Source organism: Callithrix jacchus, chromosome 5, assembly GCF_049354715.1.
Source record: "Callithrix jacchus isolate 240 chromosome 5, calJac240_pri, whole genome shotgun sequence".
Lineage (NCBI taxonomy): Eukaryota > Metazoa > Chordata > Mammalia > Primates > Cebidae > Callithrix > Callithrix jacchus.
Window position 1 is genome coordinate 123465721 of NC_133506.1, and position 25306 is coordinate 123491026.

Consider the following 25306-nt stretch of genomic DNA (forward strand, 5'->3'; position numbering starts at 1 on the left):
TCAGCAGCACCTCTGCTGGCAGACTGTGACTAAACTACTTTATGCGGGGCAGGACAGCTATGGAAAAGGCAGCAGCACCTCAGGAACTTACAAATAAAGGAACCTTCCTAGGACAGAGCACCTGGGAAAAGAGGCGGTTATGAGTTCCGCTGTACCAGACTTAAAGGTACCTACCCAGCATCTCTGCATGGAACAAGGGAGCTTTCGCCACAGCCCTTGAGTTCCTATAAGGGACAGACTGTCTCCTCAAGCAGCTCCCCAACCGCCATATACCCAAAGAGATACCTCATCAAGGAGAGCTCAGGCCAACATCTGGCAGGTACCCTTCTGGGACAAAGACAACAGAAGAAGAAACCAGCAGCAACACTTGCTGTCTGTTGTGCAGTCCCTGCAGATGATCCCCAGGGAAGCAAGGTCTGGAGTAGACTTCCAGCAGTCCTGCAGCAGAGGGGCCCAACTATTAGAAGGAAAACTAAGAAAAAGAAAGAAATAGCTTCAATATCAACAAAAAATACGAAGACCACAGGTAGATAAAGCCACTAAGATTGGAAGAAACCAGTGCAAAAAGGATGCAAACACCAAAAACCAGAACACCTCTCTTCCTCCAATGGGTCAAAACTCCTCATCAGCTAGGGATTAAAGATGGAGAATGAATCTGATGAATTGACAGAAACAGGCTTCAGAAGGTGGGTAATAACAAACTTCTCAGAGCTAAAAGAACATGTGCTAACCTAGAGAAAAGGTTCAATGAGATGCTTACTAGAATAAACAGCTTAGAGAAGAATATGAACAACTTGATGGAGCTGAAAAACACAGCACGAGAACTTCGTGAAGCCTACACAGGTTTCAATAGCCAAATTAACCAAGCAGAGGAAAAGATATCAGAGATTGAAGATCAACTCAATGAAATGAAACGAGAAGGCAGGATTAGAGAAAAAAGAGTGAAAAGAAATGAACAAAACCTTCAAGAAATATGGGATTATGTGAAAAGACCTAATCTACATCTGGTAGGTGTACTTGAATGTGACAGAGAGAATGAATCCAAACTGGAAAACACTCTTCAGGATATCATCCAGGAGAACTTCCCCAACCTAGCAAGGCAGGCCAACATTCAAGTCCAGGAAATACAGAAAACACCACAAAGATATTCCTCAAGAAGAGCAACCCCAAGGCACGTAATTGTCAGATTCACCAGAGCTGAAATGAAGGAAAAAATGCTAAGCACAGCCAGAGAGAAAGGTCAGGTTACCTGCAAAGGGAAGCCTATCAAACTCATAGTGGATTTTTGGGCAGAAACCCTACAAGCCAGAAGAGAGTGGGGGCCAATATTCAACATCCTTAAAGAAAAGAACTTTCACCCTAGAATTTCATATCCAGCGAAACTAAGCTTCATAAGCAAAGGAGAAAGAAAATCCTTTATGAACAAGCAATTGTTGAGAGATTTTGTCACCACCAGGCCTGCCTTACAAGAGCTGCTGAAAGAAGCACTAAACATAGAAAGGAACAAGCAGCACCAGCCACTCCAAAAACATACCAAATGGCAAGGAGAATTGACACAATGAAGAAACTGCATCAACTAACAGGCAAAACATCCAGCTAGCATGAAAATGGCAGGATCAGACTCACACATAACAATATTAATATAAATATGAATATAATAAATATAAATTGACTATATATAATAAATATAAATTGACTCTCTCTCTCTCTCTCTCTCTCTCTATATATATATATATATATATAATAAATATAAATTGACTAAATGCCCCAATCAAAAGACACAGACTGGCAAATGGGATAAGAAGTCAAGACTCATCAGTGTGCTGTATTCAGGAAACCAATCTCATGTGCAAGGATACACATAGGCTCAAAATAAAGGGATGGAGGAAGATTTATCAAGCAAATGGAGAGAAAAAAAGCAGGAGTTGCAATCCTAATCTCTGATAAAATGGACGTTAAACCAATAAAGATCAAAAGAGACCAAAAAGGGCATTACATAATGGTAAAAGGACCAATCCATCAAGAAGAGCTAATGATCCTATATGTATACACACCCAATACAGGAGCACCCAGGTACATGAAGCAAGTTCTTAACAACCTACAAAGAGATTTAGACTCTCACACAATAATAGTTGGAGTCTATTACTTTAACACTCCACTATCAATATTAGGCAGATCAATGAGACAGAAAATTAACAAGGATATCCAGTACTTGAATTCAGATCTGGACCAAGTGGACCTCTTAGACATCTGCAAAAACTTCACCCCAAGTCCACAGAATATACATTCTTCTCAACACCATGTCACCCCTACTCTAAAATTGACCACATAATTGGAAGTGTATCACTCCTCAGCAAATGCAAAAGAATGGAAATCATAACACACAGTCTCTCAGACCACAGGGTAATCAAATTAGAATTCAGCATTAAGAAACTGACTCAGAACCACACAACTTCATGGAAACTGAACAACAGGCTCCTCAATGTCGACTGGATAAACAATGAAATGAAGGCAGAAATAAAGGTGCTATTTGAAACCAATGAGAGTGATGACACAACATATCAGAATCTCTGGGACACATTTAAAGCAGTGTCTGGAGGGAAATTTATAGCAGTAAACGCCCACATGAGAAGCGAAGAAAGATCTAAAATTGACACCCTATTGTCAAAATTGAATGAGCTAGAGGAGCAAGATTAAAAAAAAAAAAAAAAAAAAAAAAAAAAACTCAAAAGCAACCAGAAGACAAGAAATAGCTAAGATCAGAGCAGAACTGAAGGAGATGGAGACAAACAAACAAAAAAACCCTTCCAAAAATCAATAAATCCAGGAGCTGGTTTTTTTGAAAAGATCAACAAAATAGACCACTAGCTGGATTAATAAAAAAGAAAAGGGGGAGGAATCAAATAGATGCAATAAAAAATGATAAAGGGGATATCACTGCTGTTTCCTCAGAAATACAACCTACCATCAGAGATTACTACAAACAACTCTATGCACATAAACCACTAAACATGGTAGAAATGGATAAATTCCTGGACACTTGCACCCTTCCAGGCCTAAACCAGGAAGAAGTTGAAACCTTGAACAGACCAATAACAAGGTCTGAAGTTGGGGCAGCAAAATTAATAGACTACCAACCAAAAAGACTCGAAGTCCAGATGGGTTCATAGCCAAATTCTACTAGATGTACAAAGAGGAGCTGGTACCATTCCTTCTGAAACTATTCCAAACAATCCAAAAAGAGAGAATTTTCCCCAAATTATTATATGAGACCAATATCATTCTGATACCAAAGCCTGGCAGAGACTCAACAAGAAAAGAAAACTTCAGGCCAATATCCATGATGAACATGGATGCAAAAATCTTCAAGAAAATACTGGCAAACCGATTGCAACAGCACATCACAAAAAGCTTATCCATCACGATCAAGTAGACTTCATTTTGAGGATGCAAGGCTGGTTCAACATACGCAAGTCTTTAAATGTAATCCACTGCATAAACAGAACCAAAGACAAAAACTACGTGATTATCTCAATAGATGCAGAGAAGACGTTTGACAAAATTCAAGAGCGCTTTTTACTAAAAACTCTCAATAAACTGGGTATTGAAGGAACATATCTCAAAACAAAAAAGCTATTTATGAGAAATATACAGCCAATATCATACTGAATGGGCAAAAACTGGAAGCATTCCCTTTGAAATCCAGCCCTAGACAAGGATGTTCTCTCTCACCACTCCTATTCAGTATAGTATTGGAAGTTCTAGTCAGAGGAATTAGGCAGGGGAAAAAAAATAAAGTGTATTCAATTAGGAAAGGTGGAAGTCAAATTGTCTCTATTTGCAGATGACATGGTTATATATTTACAAGACCCTATAATCTTATTCCAAAATCTCCTTAAACTGATAAACAACTTCAGCAAAGTCTCAGGATACAAAATCAATGTGCCGAAATCACAATCATTTCTATACACCACTAACAGACTAACAGAGAGCCAAATCATGAGAAAACTCCAATTCACAATTGCTACAAAGAGAATAAAATACATAGAAATGCCACTAACAAAGGATGTAAAGGACCTCTTCAAGGAGAACTACAAACCGCTGCTCAAGGAAATAACAGAGGACACAAACAGATGGAGATACTTTCCATCCTCATGGTTAGGAAAAATCAATATCATGAAAATGGCCATACTGCCCAAAGTAATTTATGTATTCCACCTTATCCCCATCAAACTACCAATGACCTTCTTCACAGAACTGGAAAAAAAAAAAAACACCTTAAACTTCATATGGAACCAAAAGAGAGCCCACATAGCCAAGACTATCCTAAGCAAAAAGAACAAAGTGGGAGGCATTACTCTACCTGATTTCAAACTATACTAGAAGACTACAGTAATCAAAACAGCATGGTACTTGTACCAAAACAGAGATATAGACCAAGGGAACAGAACAGAGGCCTCATAGGTAATATCACAGATCTACAAACATCTGATCTTTGACAAACCTGACAAAAACAAGCAATGGGGAAAGGATTCCCTGTTTAAAAATGGTGTTGGGAAAACTAGCTAGCGGTGTGCACAAAGAAGAAACTGGACCCCTTCCTGACACCTTACACTAAAATTAACTCCAGATGGATTAAAGACTTAAACATAAGACCTAACCATAAAAACCCTAGAAGAAAACCTAGGCAAAAACATTCAGGACATGGGCATAGGTAAAGACTTCATGACTAAAACACCAAAAGCATTGGCAACAAAAGCCAAAATAGACAAATGGGATCTAACTAAACTCCAGAGCAAAAGAAAGAATCGTTAGAATGAACCTGTAGCCAACCAAATGGGAAACAATTTTTGCAATGTACCCATCTGACAAAGGTCTAATATCCAGAATCTACAGAGAACTAAAACAGGCTTATAAGAAAAAAACAAACAAACCCTTCCAAAAGTGGGTGAAGGATATGAACAGACAGATTTCAAAAAAAGACATATATGAGGCCAACAAACATATGAAAAAATGCTCATCATCACTGATTATTAGAGAAACGCACATCAAAACCACATTGAGATACCACCTCATGCCAGTTAGAATGGCAATCATTAAAAAATCTGGAGACAACAGATGCTGGAGAGGATGTGGAGATGTAGGAACACTTTTACACTGTTGATGGGAGTGTAAATTAGTTGAACCATTGTGGAAGACAGTGTGGCCCTTACTCAAGGACCTAGAAATAGAAATTCCATTTGACCCAGAAATCCCATTACTGGGTATGTACCCAAAGGATTACAAATCATTTTATTATAAAGACACATGCACACGAATGTTCATTGCAGCACTGTTTACAATAGCAAAGACCTGGAAGCAACCCAAATGCCCATCGATGGTAGACTAGACAAGTAAAATGTGGCACATATACACCATGAAATACTATGTCTCCATAAACAATGATGAGTTTGTGTTTTTTGTAGGGACTTGGATGAACCTGGAAACCATAATTCTTAGCAAAATGACATGAGAACAGAAAATTGAATGCCACATGTTCTCACTCATAGGCAGGTGTTGAGCAATGAGAACACATGGACACAGGGAGGGGGGCATCACACACAGGCTTCTGTTATGTGGGGGGAAGGGAGGGACAGTGGCGGGGGAAGTTGGGGAGGGATAACATGGGGAGAAATGCCAGTTGTAGGTTATGGGGGGGATGGAGGCAGCAAATCACATTGCCTTGTATGTACCTATGCCACAATATTGCATGATCTGCACATGTACCCTGGAACCTAAAGTACAATAAAAAAGCAAATAAAGAAAAAACACACACATAATAAAGAAAAAATCCACAACAACAAAAAAGACGTGATCTCATTCTTCTAAGGCTGCATAGTATTCCCAGAATATATGTACCACATTTTCTTTATCTGGTTTGTCATTGATTAATACTTATGGTTGATTCCATGTCTTTGCTACTGTGAAGAGTGCTTCAGTGAACATTCACGTGCATGTGTCTTTATGGTAGAATGATTTATATTCCTCTGGGCATGTACCTGGTAATGGGATTGCTGGGTTAGGTTGAATGGTAGTTCTGTTTTTAGCTATTTGAGAAATGGCCAAATTGCTTTCCACCACAATGGTTGAACTAATTTACACTCCCTCCAATGGTGTTTAAGTGTTTCATTTATACAACCTTGCCATCATCTGTTGTTTTTTGACTTTTTAATAATAGCCAACATGACTGGTGTGACATGGTATTTCATTGTGGTTTTAATTTACATTTCTTTAATGATCAGTGATATTGAGCTTTTTTTTCATATGCTTGTTGGCCACGTGTCTTCTTTTGAGAAGTGTCTGTCCATGTATTTTCCCATTTTTTAATGGGTTTGTTTGTTTTCCTCTTGTAAATTTGTATTCCTTATAGATGCTGGATATTAGACCTTTGTCAGATGCATAGTTTGTAAATATTTTCTCCCATTCTATCTTTGTTTTCTCCCATTCAGGTTGTTTGCATAGTTTGTAAAAATTTTCTCCCGTTCAGGTTGTTTGTTTACTCTGCTGATAGTTTCTTTTGCTGTGCAGAAGCTCTTAAGTTTCATTAGATCCCATTTAACAACTTTTGTTTTTATTGTGATTGTTTTTGTCATAAAATCTTTGATCATTCCTATGACCAGGATGGTATTGCTTAGATTGTCTTCCAGGGTTTTTATACTTTTAGGTTTTTCATTTAAGACTTTAATTATTCTTGAGTTGATTTTTGTTTATGGTATAAGAAGGGATTCAGCTTCAGTCTTATGCATACAGCTAGCCAGTTATCTCAGCATCATTCATTGAATACGGAGTCTTTTCCCTGTTGCTTATTTTTCTCAGCTTTCTCAAAGATCAGGTGGTCATAGGTGTGTGGTTTTATTTATGGGCTTTCTATACTGTTTCATTGAACTGTTTGTCTGTTTTTGTACCAGTACCAGGCTGTTTTGGTTAATATATCCCTGTAGTATAGTCTGAAGTTGAGTAATGTGATGCCTCCAGCTTTGTTCTCTACTTAGGATTGCTTTGGCTAGTTAGACTCTGTTTTGGTTTTATATGAATTTTAAAATAGTTTTTTCTAATTGTGTGAAAAATGTTTTTGGTAGTTTGTAAGGTATAGCATTGAATCTATAAATTGCTTTGACCATTTTAATAATATTGATTCTTCCAATCCATGAGCATGGAATGTTTTTCCATTTGTTTGTGTCTTCTCTGATTTCTTTGAGTACTGTTTTATAATTCTCATTGTAGATTGTCATTTCCATGTTTAGCTGTATTCCTAGGTGTTGTATATATTTTATTCTTTTTGTGGCAATTGTAAATGGATTGCCTTTCTGGGTTGGCTGTTGGTGGTGTATAGGAATCCTAATGATTTTTATACATTGATTTTATATCCTAATACTCTGCTGATATTTTTTATTAGCTAATGGAGCTTTGGGGTCAAAACTGTGGGGTTTCCTAGATATAGAATCAGGTCATCTGCAAAGAGAGAACGTTTGACTTCCTCTTTTCCTATTTAGGTGTCCTTTATTTCTTTCTCTTGTCTGATTGCTCTGGCTAGAATTTCCAATATGATGGTGAACAGGAGTGGTGAGAGAGGGAATTCTTGTCTTGTTCTGGTTTTCAAGGGAAATGCTTCCAGCTTTTACCCATTCAGCATAATGTTGTCAATGAACCCATTGGATGGCTCTTATTTTGAGATATGTTCCTTTAATGCCTGTCTTATTGAGAGTTTTTAACATGAATGGGTGTTAAATTTTATTGAAAGCTTGTTTTTTGCAACAACTAAGATAATCATATGGTTTTTGTCTTTAGTTCTGTTCATGTAATGAATCACATTTATTGATTTGTATATGTTAAATCAACCTTGCATTCTGGGGATGAAATCTACTTGATCATGGTGAATTAGCTTTTTGATGTGCTGCTGGATTCAGTTTTGCCAATATTTTGTTGAGGATTTTTCATCAAGGATATTGGCCTAAAGTTTTTTTTCTTTTTATTTGTTTTTGTTATTTTGTTATTTTGTGTGTGTGTGTGTGTGTGTGTGTGTGTGTGTGTGTGTGTCTGTTCAAGGTTTTGATATCAGGATGGTGCTGGCCTTGTAGAATGAGTTGGGGAGGAGTCCCTTCTCCTGAATTTTTTGGAATAGTGTCAGTAGGAATGGTAGTAGCTCTTCTTTGTATGTCTCATAGAATTTGGCTGTCAGTCCATCAGGTCCTGGGCTTTTTTTGTTTGGTAGCCCACTTATTACTGATTAAATTTTGGAGCTTGTTATCGGTCTGTTCAGGAAATAAGTTTCTTTCTCATTCAGTCTTGGCAGGATGTATGTGTCCAGGAATTTATCCATCTCTTCTAAGTGTTCTAGCTTATATGCTTGGGGTGCTCATAGTAGTTTCTGATGGTTATTTTTATTTCTGTGGAGTCAGAGTTCCCTTAGTCATTTCTAATTGTATTAATTTAGATCTTCTCTCTTTCTTCTTTATTAGTCTAGCTAGTGGCCTATCTATCTTATTAGTTTATTTTCAAAAAAACAAATTCCTGGATTCATTGATCTTTTGAATTTTTTTTTTTGTGTGTGTGTGTCTCAGTTTCCTTCATTCCAGCTCTGGTTTTGATTATTTCTTCTCTTCTTCTAGCTTTGGGGTTGATTTGTTCTTGCTTCTCTAATTTTTTCAGTTGTGATATTAGGTTGTTAATTTGAGATCTTTCTAACTTTTTGATATGGGCATTTCATGCTATGTATTTCCCCCTTAACACTGCATTAGCTATGTCTCAGAGATTCTAGAATGTTGTATCTTTGTTTTCATTAGTTTCAAAGAACTTCTTGGTTTCTGTCTTAATTTCATTATTTACCCAAAAGTCATTCACGAGCGTAGTGTTTACTTTCCATGTCATTACATGATTTTCAGTGATTTTCCTAGTCTTGACTTCTGTTTTTATTGCACTGTGGTACATCAGTGTGTTTGGTATGATTTTGGTTTTTTGCCTTTGTTGAAGATTGTTTTATGTCCAATTATGTGGTCAATTTTTAGAGTATGTTCTATGTGGCAATGAGAAGACTGTATATTCTGTTGTTTTCTCTATAAATCTTGTGAGATCTTCTCCCATATTTTCTTTTTCTTTTTTTCTTCTGGGAGTAATTTTATACATTCTATATTTAGGCTTGCTAATTCTTTCCTAGGCTTTGTCAAGTCTGCTGTTGAAAGTTTGAAAAGGGTTTTTCAGTTCAATTATTGTATTATCTTTTCTAAGATTTCTATTTGGTTTTTTATTTATTTCAATTTCCTTGTAAAATTTCTCACTTTGTTCCTGGGTTGCTTTCTAAATTTCTTTTTGTTTTCTGTCCATATTTGCTTGTGATTTTCCAAATTTCTTTAAAAGTATTATTCTGAATTCTTTGATATTTCACAGATCGTCAACTCTTCTGAGTCTGTTGTTTCTTTTGGTGGTGTCATATTCCCCTGAGTTTTCACAATTCTGCATCTTTATGTTGATGCCTGCACATTTGAGGAGACAGCCACCTCTTCCAGTTTATACAAGAGTTCTTTGGTTGTAGCATACCTTTACTACTTAGCATCAGAAGTTAAATGCTGGCCTGTTGTTTCTTCCCATTCTGCAGAAGAAGTATAGTGAGCATTGGAACTGAAACAATGCACTGGAACTAACTCATTGCCTTGCCATTTTTTTTCTGGTCTGGGGAAGACTTATAGTGAACTCTAGAACTTAAATGCTTATCTGGAACAAAATCACTGACTGCCATTGTTTTCTGCTTTGGGGAAAACTTATAGTGAGCATTGGAAGTTAAACGTTGCCCTTGAACTACCTTGCTGACCTGCCATTGTTTCCCAGCATAAGGAAGACTTAAGGAAGCACCAGAATTTAATCTCAACCTTTTAGTTGTTTCTGGGTCAAGGCAAGACTCCATAGTGCACTTGTGCTTTGTGGAATATGTTGCCAAGAATTCGAGTCTTCCCACAGATTCTGCCCCCTGCAGGAATACAGCACCAACCAGTCTCTTTAATATGAATTCCCCACTGATTGAAGTACAGAGTAGCTGCCAAGATCCATCTACCAGTTCGTGTAATCAGTGCCAGCTGTTTGTCCCCAATTTACCCCAATTGGTTCAGTATTCCTGACACTCCCATTACTTCCTGTGGCACAAGACCGGAATGGCCTTCCTGTGAAGATTCCCAGACCTTTGGGGAAATCTAAAGTCTACCTCCTCTTCCCTTGGAAACTGAATCTAGAGAAATTTTGTGTTAGGGACATTATGATGGCTTGTGGGAGAGGGCAGTACAGTCCAACATGAATATTTCTCCTACCAGTCATGGCTTCTCTCAATTCTGTTGGCCCAGGGAGTTTTTCATTTTCTCATCCAAGTTCTAGTAAACTAGGGATGGTATTCTTGTCTTTGGATCGTTTTTAGTTAGATTTTTGTGGCAGGAGTAATGCCAGATAATCTATTCCACCATCTTGCTGATGCCACTGCCAGTCTTTGCCTGTATAAATTTTTTGATCCTTTCATTGTAATAGCCTAATTGGGTGGTGCATCTGTTTCTTATAACACTAAAGTTAATAAAATGAAAAAATATATTTCACTAGGATCTTTATCAATGATAAAATGATTATAAATAAGAACAGAAAGAATAATTTATGGTACTACTTTGATATCTTGCCCTTAATAGGATATCTATACATCTTGATTCATCCAAAACATTTTTACTTTTACCTGTTGTCCCAGTATCTTGTGTGACTTAGCATTTACTGCTGTCCCTTTCACTGTTAAATATGTCCCAGCTTTCATGCTAAGTTATATGGTCACTTTAAGAGTACTTTTTGTATAAAAGATGCACCTTGTCTTTTGATGTCTTCTGTTCTTTAACTATTGAATATAATTATTCTTAGCAAGCCTAAAGACAGAACGTATAAAATTGCTACATATATTTTAAATGAGTGCTTTTCTTTTGACAGCAATAGCAAATTTAGGTTGTAGATAACTAGACTGTAATTATTTTAATATTCCAAGCAGCCTTTCTAATGTTTTTTCAACATTGCATCTATGTTTCAAATAGTATTTTATGCACTTAGAACCAAACTTATTTTCTCTTTATTGAGAGACTCGGGATGTTGGAATACAGGGACAGAGACTCTTATTTCATACTTCTGGCTCCTGTGTTTAGCCTTTCCATAAAGTGGGGGACAATAGAATTAGCTGATGGGTATAAGACTGCATAGATAAATTATTGGTATAGTACAGTGGAAGATTTCTGGGTCGAGAGTCAGGCCTGGTTCTAACCCTTATTTATAATGGAAAAAAGTATTTTCTATGAGTCTCATTTGCCTGATCCAGCATTGTGTGGATTAAATAAACTAAAATTTGGAAGTGGTTGTGTAATTTAACTAAATCGCATATATTATGGGACATGGTATATATATATGTAAAGTACATGACCACCAAAAGTGTAGTTAGCTTAACTAAACCTCTTCCTTCTTATAAGTAATAAAGCAAATGCTAATTAAGACATACTATTTGTTACAGATTGAAAAGGTAAATTAGTTTAAATATTAAGCATCATTTTAAATTAATAATTCCAAAATACCTAGGGTACAGTTAGTAAACACTCTAAAATGCTGTTGGCAGGAATATAAATTGGTACAGTCTTCCTGAAAGCCTTTGATTATCTGTATTGTGAACCTTAAAAATATCCCTAGATTTGACCTAGTAATCTATTCCTTAGTTAGTATAACATCAGTGTTAAAACTCAGTATCTCCTAAAAACATATTAATCTCACTTTTGAATATGTTAAAAAACAAAATATTAGGCAGGATAATCTAGTAGCACATTTAAAATGTCATACATCATAATCACATTGATTTTTTTCCAGAAATGCAAAGATGGTTTGATATTAGGGATACTATTATTAATAGTGTAAATCTCTATACTGATAGAAAAATCATTTGTGATTATTTATATACTAGTTAGAGTGAGCCTAACTTGCTGTAAAAAGGAACCCAAAAATGCAGTGGATAAATTAAAGAAGAAAGTTTATTTCTCTCTTGCATAACAATCCAGATGCATTAGGATGGCCCAGGGCTGGGATCAAATGGTTCTGTTTCATGAGGTCACTTAGGAACCTAGGCTGACATGTGAGATGCCTGTCATCCTCAACATGCTATATCCATCTCTGCTTTAAAGGCTGCTGTTCCAGTGGATACCATTTCTCAGCCAGCAAGAAGAGTAGAAAAAGATGAGGAAGACTAATGATTCCTTTTAGGGAATTTCCATGGAAATTGCACATATCATTCTGACATTTTACTAGGGAAACAGTCCTAGGGCCACACTTGGGGCAGCAGGGACCTGTTTGCATGCACTGTGCTAAAAGTTGCAGGGAGACTATTTTTAAAAGAAATGAAGAAAAAAAATGAAGAACAGATACTGGTGAACAGTTAACAGACTAATGGCTTTTAGCATTATGTGCCTATTTTCTGTACAGAAGCCCTAGGCACTTAAGATATAGCAAAGAGCAAAATGGCATATATTCCTGTCCCCTCAGAACTTATTCTAGTAGGAGCGATACATTGTTACCCATGAACATGCGTAGAAGCAACTTATATAGAATTTTTACAAGTGTCAAAATGCTATTACGAAGGAAATGATAGAGAAGATTCCGGGAGACTCTGGAGTCCCAGGGCTGGAACCATTTTATATAGTATGGCTAAAGCTGGCTTCATCAAGAAGATAACATTCAAACAAAGATGAAGAAGTTGAGTGAGGCATGTTGATATTCAGGGGCAGAAATTGCTGATAGAGAGAAGAGCTAGTGCAGAGACCCTAAGGTAAGAGCATGGCTGGCATGGCTAGGGGACTTAAGGAAGCCAGTGTGATTTGAGCATAGTGGACAAGGGGGAGAGAGTTGGAAATGACATTAGAGGCATTCTAAGGTCTTGGTCACGTGGGGCCTTTGAGGCTGTTCCAGTGACTTTGACTTTAACTCGGATTAATGAGAGAGTAAGAGAGTATTAAGCCATGAAGGGACATGATTTGATTTAGACTTTAAAAGATCATTCTAGCTGCATGAGAACAAAAGTGGGAAACCAATGGGAAGGCAACTTTGATAATCCAGATGAGAGGAAATGATGGTGACTTAGACCAGAGTGGTAGCTGGGGAGGTGATCATGTTCTGGATAGATTTTAAAGAAAGAGTAAATATGGTTTTCTGATTAATTTGATAGGGGGCATGAGGGCAGGAGAGTAAGCGATAAGCTTACTGTATTAGAGTTTTCTAGAGGGACAGAACTAATAGGATAGATGTATATATGAAGGAGAGTTTATTAAGGAGTGTTGACTCACATGATCACAAGGTGAAGTCCCACAACAGGCTGTTTGCAAGCTGAGTAGCAAGGAAGCCAGTCTGAGTCCCAAAACTGCAAAAGTAGGGAAGCTGACAGTGCAGCCTTCAGTCTGTGGCTGAAGGCCTGAGAGCCCCTGGCAAACACTGGTTTAAGTCCAGGACTCCAAAAGCTGAAGAACTTGGTGTCTGATGTTCAAGGGCAGGAAGCATCCAGCATGGCAGAAAGATGAAGACTCAGCACATCTGTTCATTACACTTTCTTCTGCCTGCTTCCAGCAATGCAGACAGCTGATTAGATGATGCCCACTCAGATTGAGGGTTGGTCTGCCTCTTTCAGTCCACTGACTCAAATGTTAATCTCCTTTGGCAGCATCCGCACAGAGATACCCAGGAACAATTCTTTGCATCCTTCAATCCAATCAAGTTGACACACAGTATTAACCATCATACTTACACACAGGAAAACATGGAAAGAAATATGTTAGATCATTTCACTGTGAGATGGGATATGTGAGTTTGGAATTGTATTTTTCTGTATTTCTAAATGTTCTCTTATTATACACTTTATAAGCTGAACAGTAATGCACAGAAGTCAACATTTTGTCATACTGTTACCCTGTCCCTAAGTCCTAGGGCATCTTTAGACTGCCTGCTTTCTGTTTTCTGCCCCTGGGAAACCAAAATCACAAAGAGGTGTGCTGGCCCTTTATCCTTGGCATTACATTAGCTGACATCAGGAACTGAGCAGAGCAGTGTGATTGTGATGTCACTATCTCACCTCACCTTCACCTAAGAGATTGTGTGGGAGAGCCTCAGAGACTCCAACTCTTTGGGCCCATGTCTAAGGAGGCTCAGAAGCTGTGCTCTCATTAGCTTCTCATTAGAAGCTCTGCCTGCCCTGCAGCCTGCACTGAGGGCTCTAATCACTGCTTCTGAGCTCTTAATGGGGGTCAATGAAGATGTGGGCTTATCTGAATTTAGACCATCCACTTCCCAAGGAAAACCAAGCCTTGAGATGGATAGAGATGAAAGAAGAGAAAGCTAATGCCCCCAACACAGAGCAGGCAGGAAGTTTGAGGCCTCTGAGGGATACAGGAAAATCTAACCTCAAAGAGAAGAAGGTAAGAACAACTGTCCTCCTGACAGAGATCTTACTGAAAAAATAAATCTCATTGCTGAGCTGAGGTAGACACTGGTAATATAAAAACAGCTCCTCCCCTCAAGGAGATGAGTTTCGATGGGGCAGGGATGATGGAACAAACCGTGATCACATTGACCAGAAATAAGGGCCATCATCTAGAGATGCTGGACTGGATGCCCTGGGAAACACAGGGAGGTGTCTGACATCTGAGGGCAACAGACAGGCTCAGGCAGAACATTCTGGAAGAGGTAGATTGTGAGCTAATGGCACTTCCTCCCTTGCTCAAAAACTTACAAAGTGCCACAGCCCAAGAAAAAGTGAAGTTGTCACAGCTTCCTAGCTGTCTGGCCAAGAATTTGCATAATTTAATTTCCCCTCTGTACTTTTGTTCTTCTTATGTATCTATTTTAATTAATTAATTTTAAGTTATAACTGGTTTGTATTGTACAGTTCAGTGGTGTGAAGTACATTTAAATTGTTATGCAACCATCACCACTGTCCATCTCCTGAATGTTATTTTGTAAAACTAAAACAGTGCCCACCAAACAATAGCGGGCAAAGTATCTCTCCCCCTAGTCCCTGGCAACCATCATTCTACTTCCTGTCTGTATATATTTGGTGTTCTAGGGCAGGGGTCCCCAACCCTTGGGCCACAGCCTGGTACAGGTCTGTGGCCTGTTAGGATCCAGGCTGCACAGCAGGAAGTGAGCAGTAGGTGAGCTACTTCCTGATGAGCTAAGGTGGAGCCAGTTCATCCCAAAACCATCCTTCTATTTCATCCTGTGGAAATGTCTTCCATGAAACCTGTCCCTAGTGCCAGAAAGGTTGGGGACCATTGATCTAGATGGATTAACGACTTAAACATAAGACCTAACACCATAAAAACCCTAGAAGAAAATCTAGGCAAAACCATTCAGGACATAGGAGTAGGCAAGGACTTCATGACCAAAATACCAAAAGCATTGGCAACAAAAAACAAAATAGACAAATAGGACCTAATCAAACTCCACAGCTTCTGCATGGCAAAAGAAACAGGCATTAGAGTGAATCAGCAACCAACAGGATGGAAAAAATTTTTGCAGTTTACCCATCTGACAAAGGGCTGATATCCAGAATTTACAAAGAGCTAAAACAGATTTATAAGAAAAAAAACAAGCCCATTCAAAAGTGGGCAAAGGATATGAACAGACACTTTCAAAAGATGACATACATGAGGCCAACAAACGTATGAAAAAATGCTCATCAGCACTGGTCATTAGAGAAATGCAAATCAAAACTATGTTGAGATACCATCTCACGCCAGTTAGAATGACAATCATTAAAAAATCTGGAGACAACAGATGCTGGAGAGGATGTGGAGAAAGAGGAACACTTTTACGCTGCTCGTGGGAGTGTAAATTAGTTCAACCATTGTGGAAGACAGTGGGGTGATTCCTCAAGGACCTAGAAATAGAAATTCCATTTGACCCAGCAATCCCATTACTGGGTATATATCCAAAGAACTATAAATCGTTTTACTATAAGGAAGGACACATGCACATGAATGTTCATTGCAGCACTGTTTACAGTAGCAAAGACCTGGAATCAACCCAAATGCCCGTCGATGATAGACTGGACAGGGAAAATGTGGCACATATACACCATGGAATATTATGCAGCAATCAAAAACGATGAGTTCGTGTCATTTGTAGGGACATGGATGAACCTGGAGAACATCATTCTCAGCAAACTGACACAAGAACAGAAAATGAAATACCGCATATTCTTACTCATAGGCGGGTGTTGAACTATGAGAACACATGGACACAGGGAGGGGAGCACTACACAGGGAGAGGTCTGTTGGGGGGAATAGAGGAAGGACAGTGGGGGTTGGGGAGTTGGGGAGAGATAGCATGGGGAGAAATGCCAGACATAGGTGAAGGGGAGGAAGGCAGCAAATCACATTGCCATGTGTGTACCTATGCAACTATCTTGCATGTTCTTCACATGTACCCCAAAACCTAAAATGCAATATAAATAAATAAATAAATAAAATGATATAGAACTATTTTAAAGTAGTATTATATATGCATGTATTCTAAATATTCCATTGAATTGGGAATTTTGACTAAATATTTAAAAAATTTTTCAACTCATAATATAGAAATCAGGTTCATTACATTTTCTTCTTCACTATCAGATCAGAATATATTTCTTTCCCACAAATTTTTTTAAATTGGTTTTAAAAAGACTTTTAAAAGCATTGTTTGTGATATCTTTTTAGTGAATTAGTGCCCTCGTAAAAGTTTTTTTAAAGAAACAATATTAGTTTAATAGTTGATAATTTTTTTAAATATTGGAATCTCCAAATTGTGTGGCAAATCCCTTTAAGTTCCATGTTTTATATTCCCCTTAAACATATTCTATTTTCCTTAATTGGCTCGTTATATCACTAGAGTATATTTCAAACTTTATATTCCACATATATATACATATACACACAGAGTACAATATAAACAAGCCTGAAATAGATGCCACAAAGAGTTACAAATACACAAACACATACATATTTCCACAATTGAAATACACTAATCAATTTCAGTAATTGCATAACCTGTATCACTACACTTATGGCTAAACACTGGTTACCCAGCCAGGTGTAGAGCATTGTACAACATTTTTTGTGTTTTTCAAAATGTATTACAAATTACTGTTAAAAAAAAAAAAAGAGCTACATTTTAAGTGTGTGCAGATGTGAGTTTTGGCTTACAGAACTGTTTTTAATATTCATCTATGGTATTTTCTTGGCAAAGAAAATGGACATTTGTTCCCACTGCATGACTTTAACAGATCAGTAGACATCCTAGGAATACTCTAAGGAAGCAACCCCAGGTCATGGAAAATATCTCATCAAACATCGGTATCTTTGAACCTTACTTGTGACAATTGCGTATGTTATTGTACATTTCATATTAATATTGAATGAGGAATTCTAACAGATTTTTTAATGAGCTTCTAAAGACATAATTCAGGCCTCTATTTCTATAAATTGTAATTATATTATGGGTTCTGGTGTTTATTCAACCCCAACTACTTTATGAAATTGAAGGAAGTATTATACATTTTAGAGACTTGCTGAGAATAAGAAATTATTAGAGTGGCCATACTTAGATTATAACTAATGGTCCATTCAGTCCTGTATTTGATGTCTAATTTCACAGAGAGGCTGTAAAATGGATGATGTGAACTTACAAATCTCTAGTTTCCTTTAACAATTTATGAATGAATGAGTCAACATATATTTAACAAGCATTTACTGTATATTTAGGTCAGTGCTGGGGAAAATGATCAAAAGACACGTAACTTTGTCACTGCATTCTGGGAGCTTTTCTTATTATAGTGACAATGAGAAATACAAGTAAAAAAAGAACTAGAAAACTACCTAATCATGCATGGTAAAATTCTACTTTAGGTTACAATGCTGGGAAATCTGAGAAGGTCTGTAGGAATCGGGATCTTTTATGGAAGAGGGACAATATTTGAATTGGCACTAGATATGAAGAATTTTCTAAGGCAGTCAAAGGGGATAACACGAGGAAGCTATGACCTTAAGAAAAATCGGAAGAATGTCAGACAGTAATTGTTTATGAAAATCCCACTTACTTTAAAAAGATCGAAGATGCCTTGTTAACTTTTTTATTTTTAAACTTTTATTTACAGTTACTGAAATATTATAAAAATAGTACAGGGAATTGCTATATGTCCTTCACCCACCTTCCCCTAATATTAACATTTTATTTATCTACAGCACAATTGCCAAAATCAGGAAATTAACAGTGGCACAATTTGTTAAATAACTACAAATCTCGTTTTAATTTCACTGGCTTATCCATTAACGTACTTTTGTTGTTGTTATTCTAGGACCCAGTGCAGGATCTCACAGTCCATTTAGTTGTTATATCTCTTTATTCTCCTTCAATCTGTGACAAATCCCCCGTCTTTCCTTATCTTTCATGACTTTGAAGTGTACTAGCTGCTTTCATACACTTTTGAAGTGTTCTAGCTGGTAGTTATTTTGTAGAATGTTTCTCACTTTGTTTGTGATTAGATTGAGGTTATGTATTTTTGGCAGGAATAATACAGAACTGATATTGTGCCTTTCTCAGATGCATTATATCAAAGGATGCATGGTATCAAAATATCTTATTACTGGTGATGGTAACATTTATCACTTTTTTAAGCTGGTATCTGCCAGGTTTCTGTTCTTTAAAATTAATCGTTTTCCATTTCTAAGATGTAAAATATCTTGGGGGACATACTTTGAGACTGTGCACATGTTCTTAGACCTTTGTTCACTAATTTTACCTGCACCATGGTGAATCTTACCTGGAATAATTATCTAGTGTATAACACTTTGAAGTTTTATTATTATTCTAACTTTAAGTTATGTTAAGGGTGGGGGGTTTTGTTTTGTTTTTGTTGCTTCATATCATTAGGAGAGAAAATATTGAAAGCTGGAGGTGGCTTTTAAAACGCAAGATTCTTTTAAAGTTAAGAAATCAGATAAAACAGAAAATAAAGGAAAAAAAAAGGTGAGACTAGAGGTACTGTTCATGAAAACACAACACAATCTATGAGCGTTGGATAACTTCTGCTGAGTGACCTATATTTGACTCCAGATTTTTCAGTAGCAAATATCAATTTAAAAACACAATTAAAACAAGATTCAGTGCAGTAAACTTTTAAAAGTCATTATTTCAAAAATTCATGGATTGAAAACTTTAGAGAACAAATTACAAGAGATTCTCACTGAGACCAGGTGTAAATGGTTAATTCACATCTTCAAAAACATCCTCATAGAACATATTTGTTTCCCCTTAGAATGGAGGTGTAATCGGTATTATTTTGATTTTAACTTTCCTGAAAATAGAGTGACTCTTAGTATGAGACATAATATATTAAAAGTCAATCCGAATGCCAGAAGTTCTTTAAGAAGTCACAGACTGCATTGTTTGTGAAATCATTTTGTGATTAAACAAATTAATGAGCAGATAGTATTTCCTTTAACAAAAATTGAATTCCTGCTATTTGAATCATCCTCTGCAAAATAACCAAAACACTGTTATAGTAGTATTTTTTTTCTATCGTAGTATTGATTTCTGAAGTAGAAATCATTTAGTTTTAGACTATCTAAGGGGGATTAAATGTGGGATGTCCCTAAATAACCTTATTACAACATAGTTTCATAATGCTAACCTTGAGGAGAAAGTTATAACAAAATTGAGACTTACCAAGCATTTCCTTTATTTGTTGTAATTTTTGAAAGATTTTTGCTTCAGGTTTTGCTTCTGATGATTATTCACTGGAATTGAATCATGAGGAAGGATGGTAGGGGAAGGGAAAGTAAGGGGATGAGATATAATTTGCTGTCTATGTTATCTTTTGCTAGTTTTCTATTTCTGAAGAGCTAAACATATTTAAGATTTTTAAATCTTAAAATATTTGGCTTTTGGTGTTCTGCAATGAGGGCTTTGTTATTTTAACAAAATGTTTTTAAAAACTCTTTTCATGATAGTTAGGTAAATGGCTACCTACCTGAGGAACACCAAGGAAATATATCTGTACATTTAGAACCACTTCAAGTGAAAGAAAAATGTATAATTACGTCCTTCACTGTATATCCCATTGATATCTGACCCTCCGGATTACTTTGTAAATTGCCACAAGGCCAGTTTAATTCAGTTAAACTTCATATTCAAGTTTAGCATTTATTGAGTGATGACCATGTAAACTAGGCAGTGTGTTAAGTGTTGACAATACAAAGAAAAAAAGGCATCATCGTTGATCAGGACTCTAAGGATGAAAATATATATATATATATATATTTTAAATTGTTATTGCATTTTAGGTATTGGGGTACATAGGCAGAACATGCAAGACAGTTGCATAGGTACACACATGGCAGTGTGTTTTGCTTCCTTTCTCCCCTTCACCCACATTTGGCATTTCTCCCCAGGCTATCCCTTTCCAGCTCCCCCCCCCGCTGGCCCTCCCCTTTTCCCCCCAATAGACCCCAGTGTTTAGTACTCCCCTCCCTGTGTCCAGGTGTTCTCATTTTTCATCACCCACCTATGAGTGAGAATATGCGGTACTTCATTTTCTGTTCTTGTGTCAGTTTGCTGAGAGTGATGTTCTCCAGATTCATCCATGTCCCTACAAACAAGAACTCATCATTTCTGATTCCTGCATAATATTCCATGGTGTAAATGTGCCACATTTTCCCTGTCCAGTCTATCATCGATGGGCATTTGGGTTGATTCCAGGTCTTTGCTATTGTAAACAGTGCTGCAATGAACATTTGTGTGCATGTGTCCTTATAGTAGAACGATTTATAGTCCTTTGGATATATACCCAGTAATGGGATTGCTGGGTCAAATGGAATTTCTATTTCTAAGGCCTTGAGGAATAGCCACACTGTCTTCCACAATGGTTGAATTAATATACACTCCCACCAACAGTGTAAAAGTGTTCCTTCTTCTCCACATCCTCTCCAGCATCTGTTGTCTCCAGATTTTTTAATGATCGCCATTCTAACTGGCGTGAGATGGTATCTCAATGTGGTTTTGATTTGCATCTCTCTAAACACCAGTGATGATGAGCATTTTTTTATATGATTCTTGGCCTCATATATGTCTTCTTTTATAAAGTGTCTGTTCATATCCTTTTCCCATTTTTGAATGGCCTTGTTTGTTTTCTTCCTGTAAATCTGTTTGACTTCTTTGTAAATTCTGGATATCAGCCCTTTGTCAGATGGGTAAACTGCAAAAATTTTTTCCCATTCTGTTGGTTGCCAATTCAATCTAGTGACTGTTTCTTTTGCCGTGCAGAAGCTGTGGAGTTTGATTAGGTCCCATTTGTCTATTTTGGCTTCTGTTGCCAATGCTTTTGGTGTTTTGTTCACGAAGTCCTTTCCTACTCCTATGTCCTGAATGGTTTTGCCTAGATTTTCTTCTAGGGTTTTTATGGTGCCAGGTCTTATGTTTAAGTCTATAATCCATCTGGAGTTAATTTTAGTGTAAGGTGTCAGGAAGGGGTCCAGTTTCTGCTTTCTGCACATGGCTAGCCAGTTTTCCCAACACCATTTATTAAACAGGGAATCCTTTCCCCCGTTGCTTGTTTTTGTCAGGTTTATCAAAGATTGTATAGTTGTAGATATGTTGTGTTGCATTTAGTCCATTTACATTTAGGGTTAATATTGTTATGTGTGAATTTGATAATGCCATTTTGATACTAGCTGGCTGTTTTGCCCGTTAGTTGATGTAGATTATTCATTATGTTGATGCTCTGTAGCATTTAGTGTGATTTTGGAATGGCTGGTACTGGTTGTTCCTTTCTATGTGTAGTGCCTTTTTCAGGAGCTCTTGTAAAGCAGGCCTGGTGGTGACAAAATCTCTGAGTACTTGCTTGTTCACAAAGGATTTTATTTTTCCTTCACTTATGAATCTCAGTTTGGCTGGATATGAAATTCTGGGTTGAAAGTTCTTTTCTTTAAGGATGTTGGATATTTGCCCCCACTCTCTTCTGGCTTGTAGAGTTTCTGCCGAGAGATCTGCTGTGAGTCTGATGGGCTTCCCTTTGTGGGTGACCCGACCTTTCTCTCTGGCTGCCCTTAGTATTTTCTCCTTCCTTTCAACCCTGGTGAATCTGATGATTATGTGCCTTGGGGTTGCTCTTCTTGTGGAATATCTTTGTGGTGTTCTCTGTATTTCCTGCATTTGAGTGCTGGCCTGCCTTGGTAGGTTGGGGAAATTTTCCTGGATAATATCCTGAAGAATATTTTTCAGCTTGTATTCATTCTCTTCGTTACATTCTGGTACACCTATCAAATGTAGGTTAGGTCTCTGCACATAATCCCACATTTCTTGGAGACTTTGTTCATTTTTTTTTGTGCTTATTTCTCTGATCTTGGTTTCTCGTTTTATTCCATTGAGTTGATCTTCGACTTCTGATATTCTTTCTTCTGCTTGGTCAATTCGGCTGTCGAAACTTGTGCATGCTTCGCAAAGTTCTCATATTGTGTTTTTCAGCTCCTTCAGTTCATTCATATTCCTCTCTAAGATATCTATTCTTGTTATCATTTCCTCGAACCTTTTTTCCAACCTTTTTTCAAGGTTCTTTGTTTCTTTGCATTGATTTAAAACATGTTCTTTTAGCTCACAAAAGTTTCTCATTATCCACCTTCTGAAGTCTAATTCTGTCATTTCGTCACAGTCATTCTCCATTCTGCTTTGTTCCCTTGCTGGTGAGGAGTTTTGGTCCTTTGTAGGAGGCAAGGTGTTCTGGTTTTGGGTGTTTTTTTCCTTTTTGCGCTGGTTTCTTCCCATCTTTGTGGATTTATCCACCTGTCGTCTGAGTAGTTGCTGACTTTTCGATTGGGTCTCTGAGTGGACGCCCAGATTGTTGATGATGAAGTACTTCTGTTACTTGGTTTTCCTTCTACCAGTCTAGCCCCTCCACTGTATGACTGCTGAGGTGCACTCCAGGCCCTGCTTGTCTGGGGTGCACCTATGGCAGCTGCGGAACAGTGCGGGATGCTACCAGTTTTTTTTTCTGCTATCTTTGTCCCAGAATGAAGCCTGCCAAATGTCAGTCTTCTGGATATAGAGGGGTCAGGGAACTGCTTGAGGATACAGTCTGTACTTTATAGGATCTTAAGTGCTGATCTGTCAGCTCTGTTGTTCATTCAGGGCTGTTAAGCTGCCACGTTTAATTCTGCTGCAGCAGAACTAATAAAAAAACCCCTTTTTCTTGTCAGACGCTCTGTCTCGGCCGGTTGGGGCTTTATGAGTGTCCGTTGAGCTGTCCTGCCCAGCTAGGAGGCAGTCTAGTCACTTTTTGCCTGCCAAGGCTCCGCCCTGCTGGTGTGAGGTTCGCCCTGTATCTGCAGGCTCTGCGCTGCTGCTGCAGTTTCCGCTCTGCTGCCATGGGCTACGCCCTGTGGTGGAGTCTCTTTGTTGTGGCGGGTTGCCTCAGCAATGGCAGGCTGCGTCAGCAATTGGAGTGTATCCTCAGTAGGGGCAGATTGCCTCGGTAATGGCGGACGCCCCTCCCCCACTGAGCTGCAGTGTCCTGGGTTCAGCTGTGCTTGCAGTGAAACTCTCCACCCGGAGCATTTGGAATCGCTGTTTTGTTTGTCCCACTGCACTGGTTCAAATGCCGTTTCCCTGAAATCTCCTGGCCTGGCTTACTGTCCAAGTCTCGTTGAATCTGATGGATATGCCAATCTGCCCTCTCTAGTCTCAGATTGCCGGTTCAACAGGGCACCCGGACCCGTGTGCTTTGTGTGGAATGCTGTGGAGCGCCACTGCGCTGTAACACTGGCCACCGGCTGCACCGGCCGGCACCTGCACCAGCCAAAACCACTGCGCTGGCATCACGTGTCTCTTTTATACCTGGGATTTTTCTTGTTCTGTGGGCAACAAAGATTTGTCTGGAAATGTGGCCCTGACTCATCCTCCACACGTTCACTGAGAGCTTCAATCCTGGGTTGTTCTCACTGCACCATCTTGAGTCGGTCCCCCTGAAAATATATTGTAACATAGGTTTTTAAAAATACAAATTCGTTTATTTCACATGAACTATAGCAAAGAATAAAATAGCTTCATCATAGTAGCTCAGGTTAGATCAAAAGGTTACCCAAGATAAGCAAACTACATTTGTCAGGTTCTGTAGAATTTCCATGTTATCTGCATTTACTAGGTTATAAGCTGAAAATGAAATACTATGAAAGTTTTCAGAGTGATGTTTCAGCATGCTTTTTAACTGCTATGTACCATCTTTTCAAAATATGCCTTATATGGCCAAGGAATTAGACAGTACTTTGATAATAAATCCAGATGTTGGAATTGGTTTATTTTTGAAATACCCTGTGAGATCTCATGAATAGAGCCAAATCAAAATTGTCTAATTTTCTAAACCTAATCATTATTGTTCAAGAAGCTAGAAACAGCCATTTTAGATAGACAATTTTTGGAGAAATCAGGTTTTGAAAAATCACAGGAACAGGGACTTGCATGAATATCAAGGGAATCTGATTTTTTTTTATCTGATCTTGCAAGAAGGAAAGAAAGAAGTTATTTAGAAAATGATTTTGCAGTCTTTCTTTGTTAAATAGCTATTGGTTGTTTCAGTCTCAAATTTTAGCCCCTGTTTTGTAACATTTTTACCTAGACAGTATTTTGATTATGTTCTCGTAACCTAAGTGGTTTAATTAACCACCAAATTAAATGAAGAACATTTTTCAATATGCTGAATATCCATGTTTGTTAAATAATAACTAGCAATCTTTATATGCCTGGGTTTCTAAAATAGCCCTTAATATTATACTTTATCCAAAATTAATTTTGCATCATATATACCCATATAAATCACCACTTATATTGTTTATTCACTCACAAAATATTTTGACGTAGGCAAGAAAAATGAAAAGGTTTGTGACAATTTAGTTTTTGTTTTCACAAATACTTCCTTGGCAATCTCTGTATGCAAGTAACTGCTAGTATTTCCTGGAAGAAAGAATTATAAGCAAATGCTTCCATAATGTTTTTAATGGAATTGGTTTAGGAATAATGACAAGCCTTTTATACAGATAACTTTACCAGTGAAATCTGGCAAAGATTTAAGAAAGGAATGATGCCATTTTCACACAAACTCTTTCAAAAAATAAAAAAGAAACATTTTTCCACTTGCGTTTTGAACTTATCATTTTCCTGATAACAAAACTAGACATTAATATTGCAAGAGAAAAAAACTACAGACTAC

At 37.6% G+C, this 25306-nt stretch overlaps 1 protein-coding gene across 35 annotated transcripts in view; it reads left to right on the forward strand.

The window, feature by feature from the left end:
* Positions 1–25306, forward strand: part of CEP112 (centrosomal protein 112) — a 705692-nt gene that overhangs the window by 391255 nt on the left and 289131 nt on the right. For 2 of the 35 annotated variants that reach the window (XM_035301610.3, XM_035301609.3), the window contains exon 1: positions 14180–14486. The exons of the other annotated variants lie outside the window; for them this stretch is intronic. In XM_035301610.3, the coding sequence (XP_035157501.1) occupies positions 14319–14486 (168 nt within the window). In that variant the 5' untranslated portion in view covers positions 14180–14318. Of the gene's footprint in view, positions 1–14179; positions 14487–25306 lie in introns of those variants that run through there. 35 annotated transcript variants of the gene reach the window in all.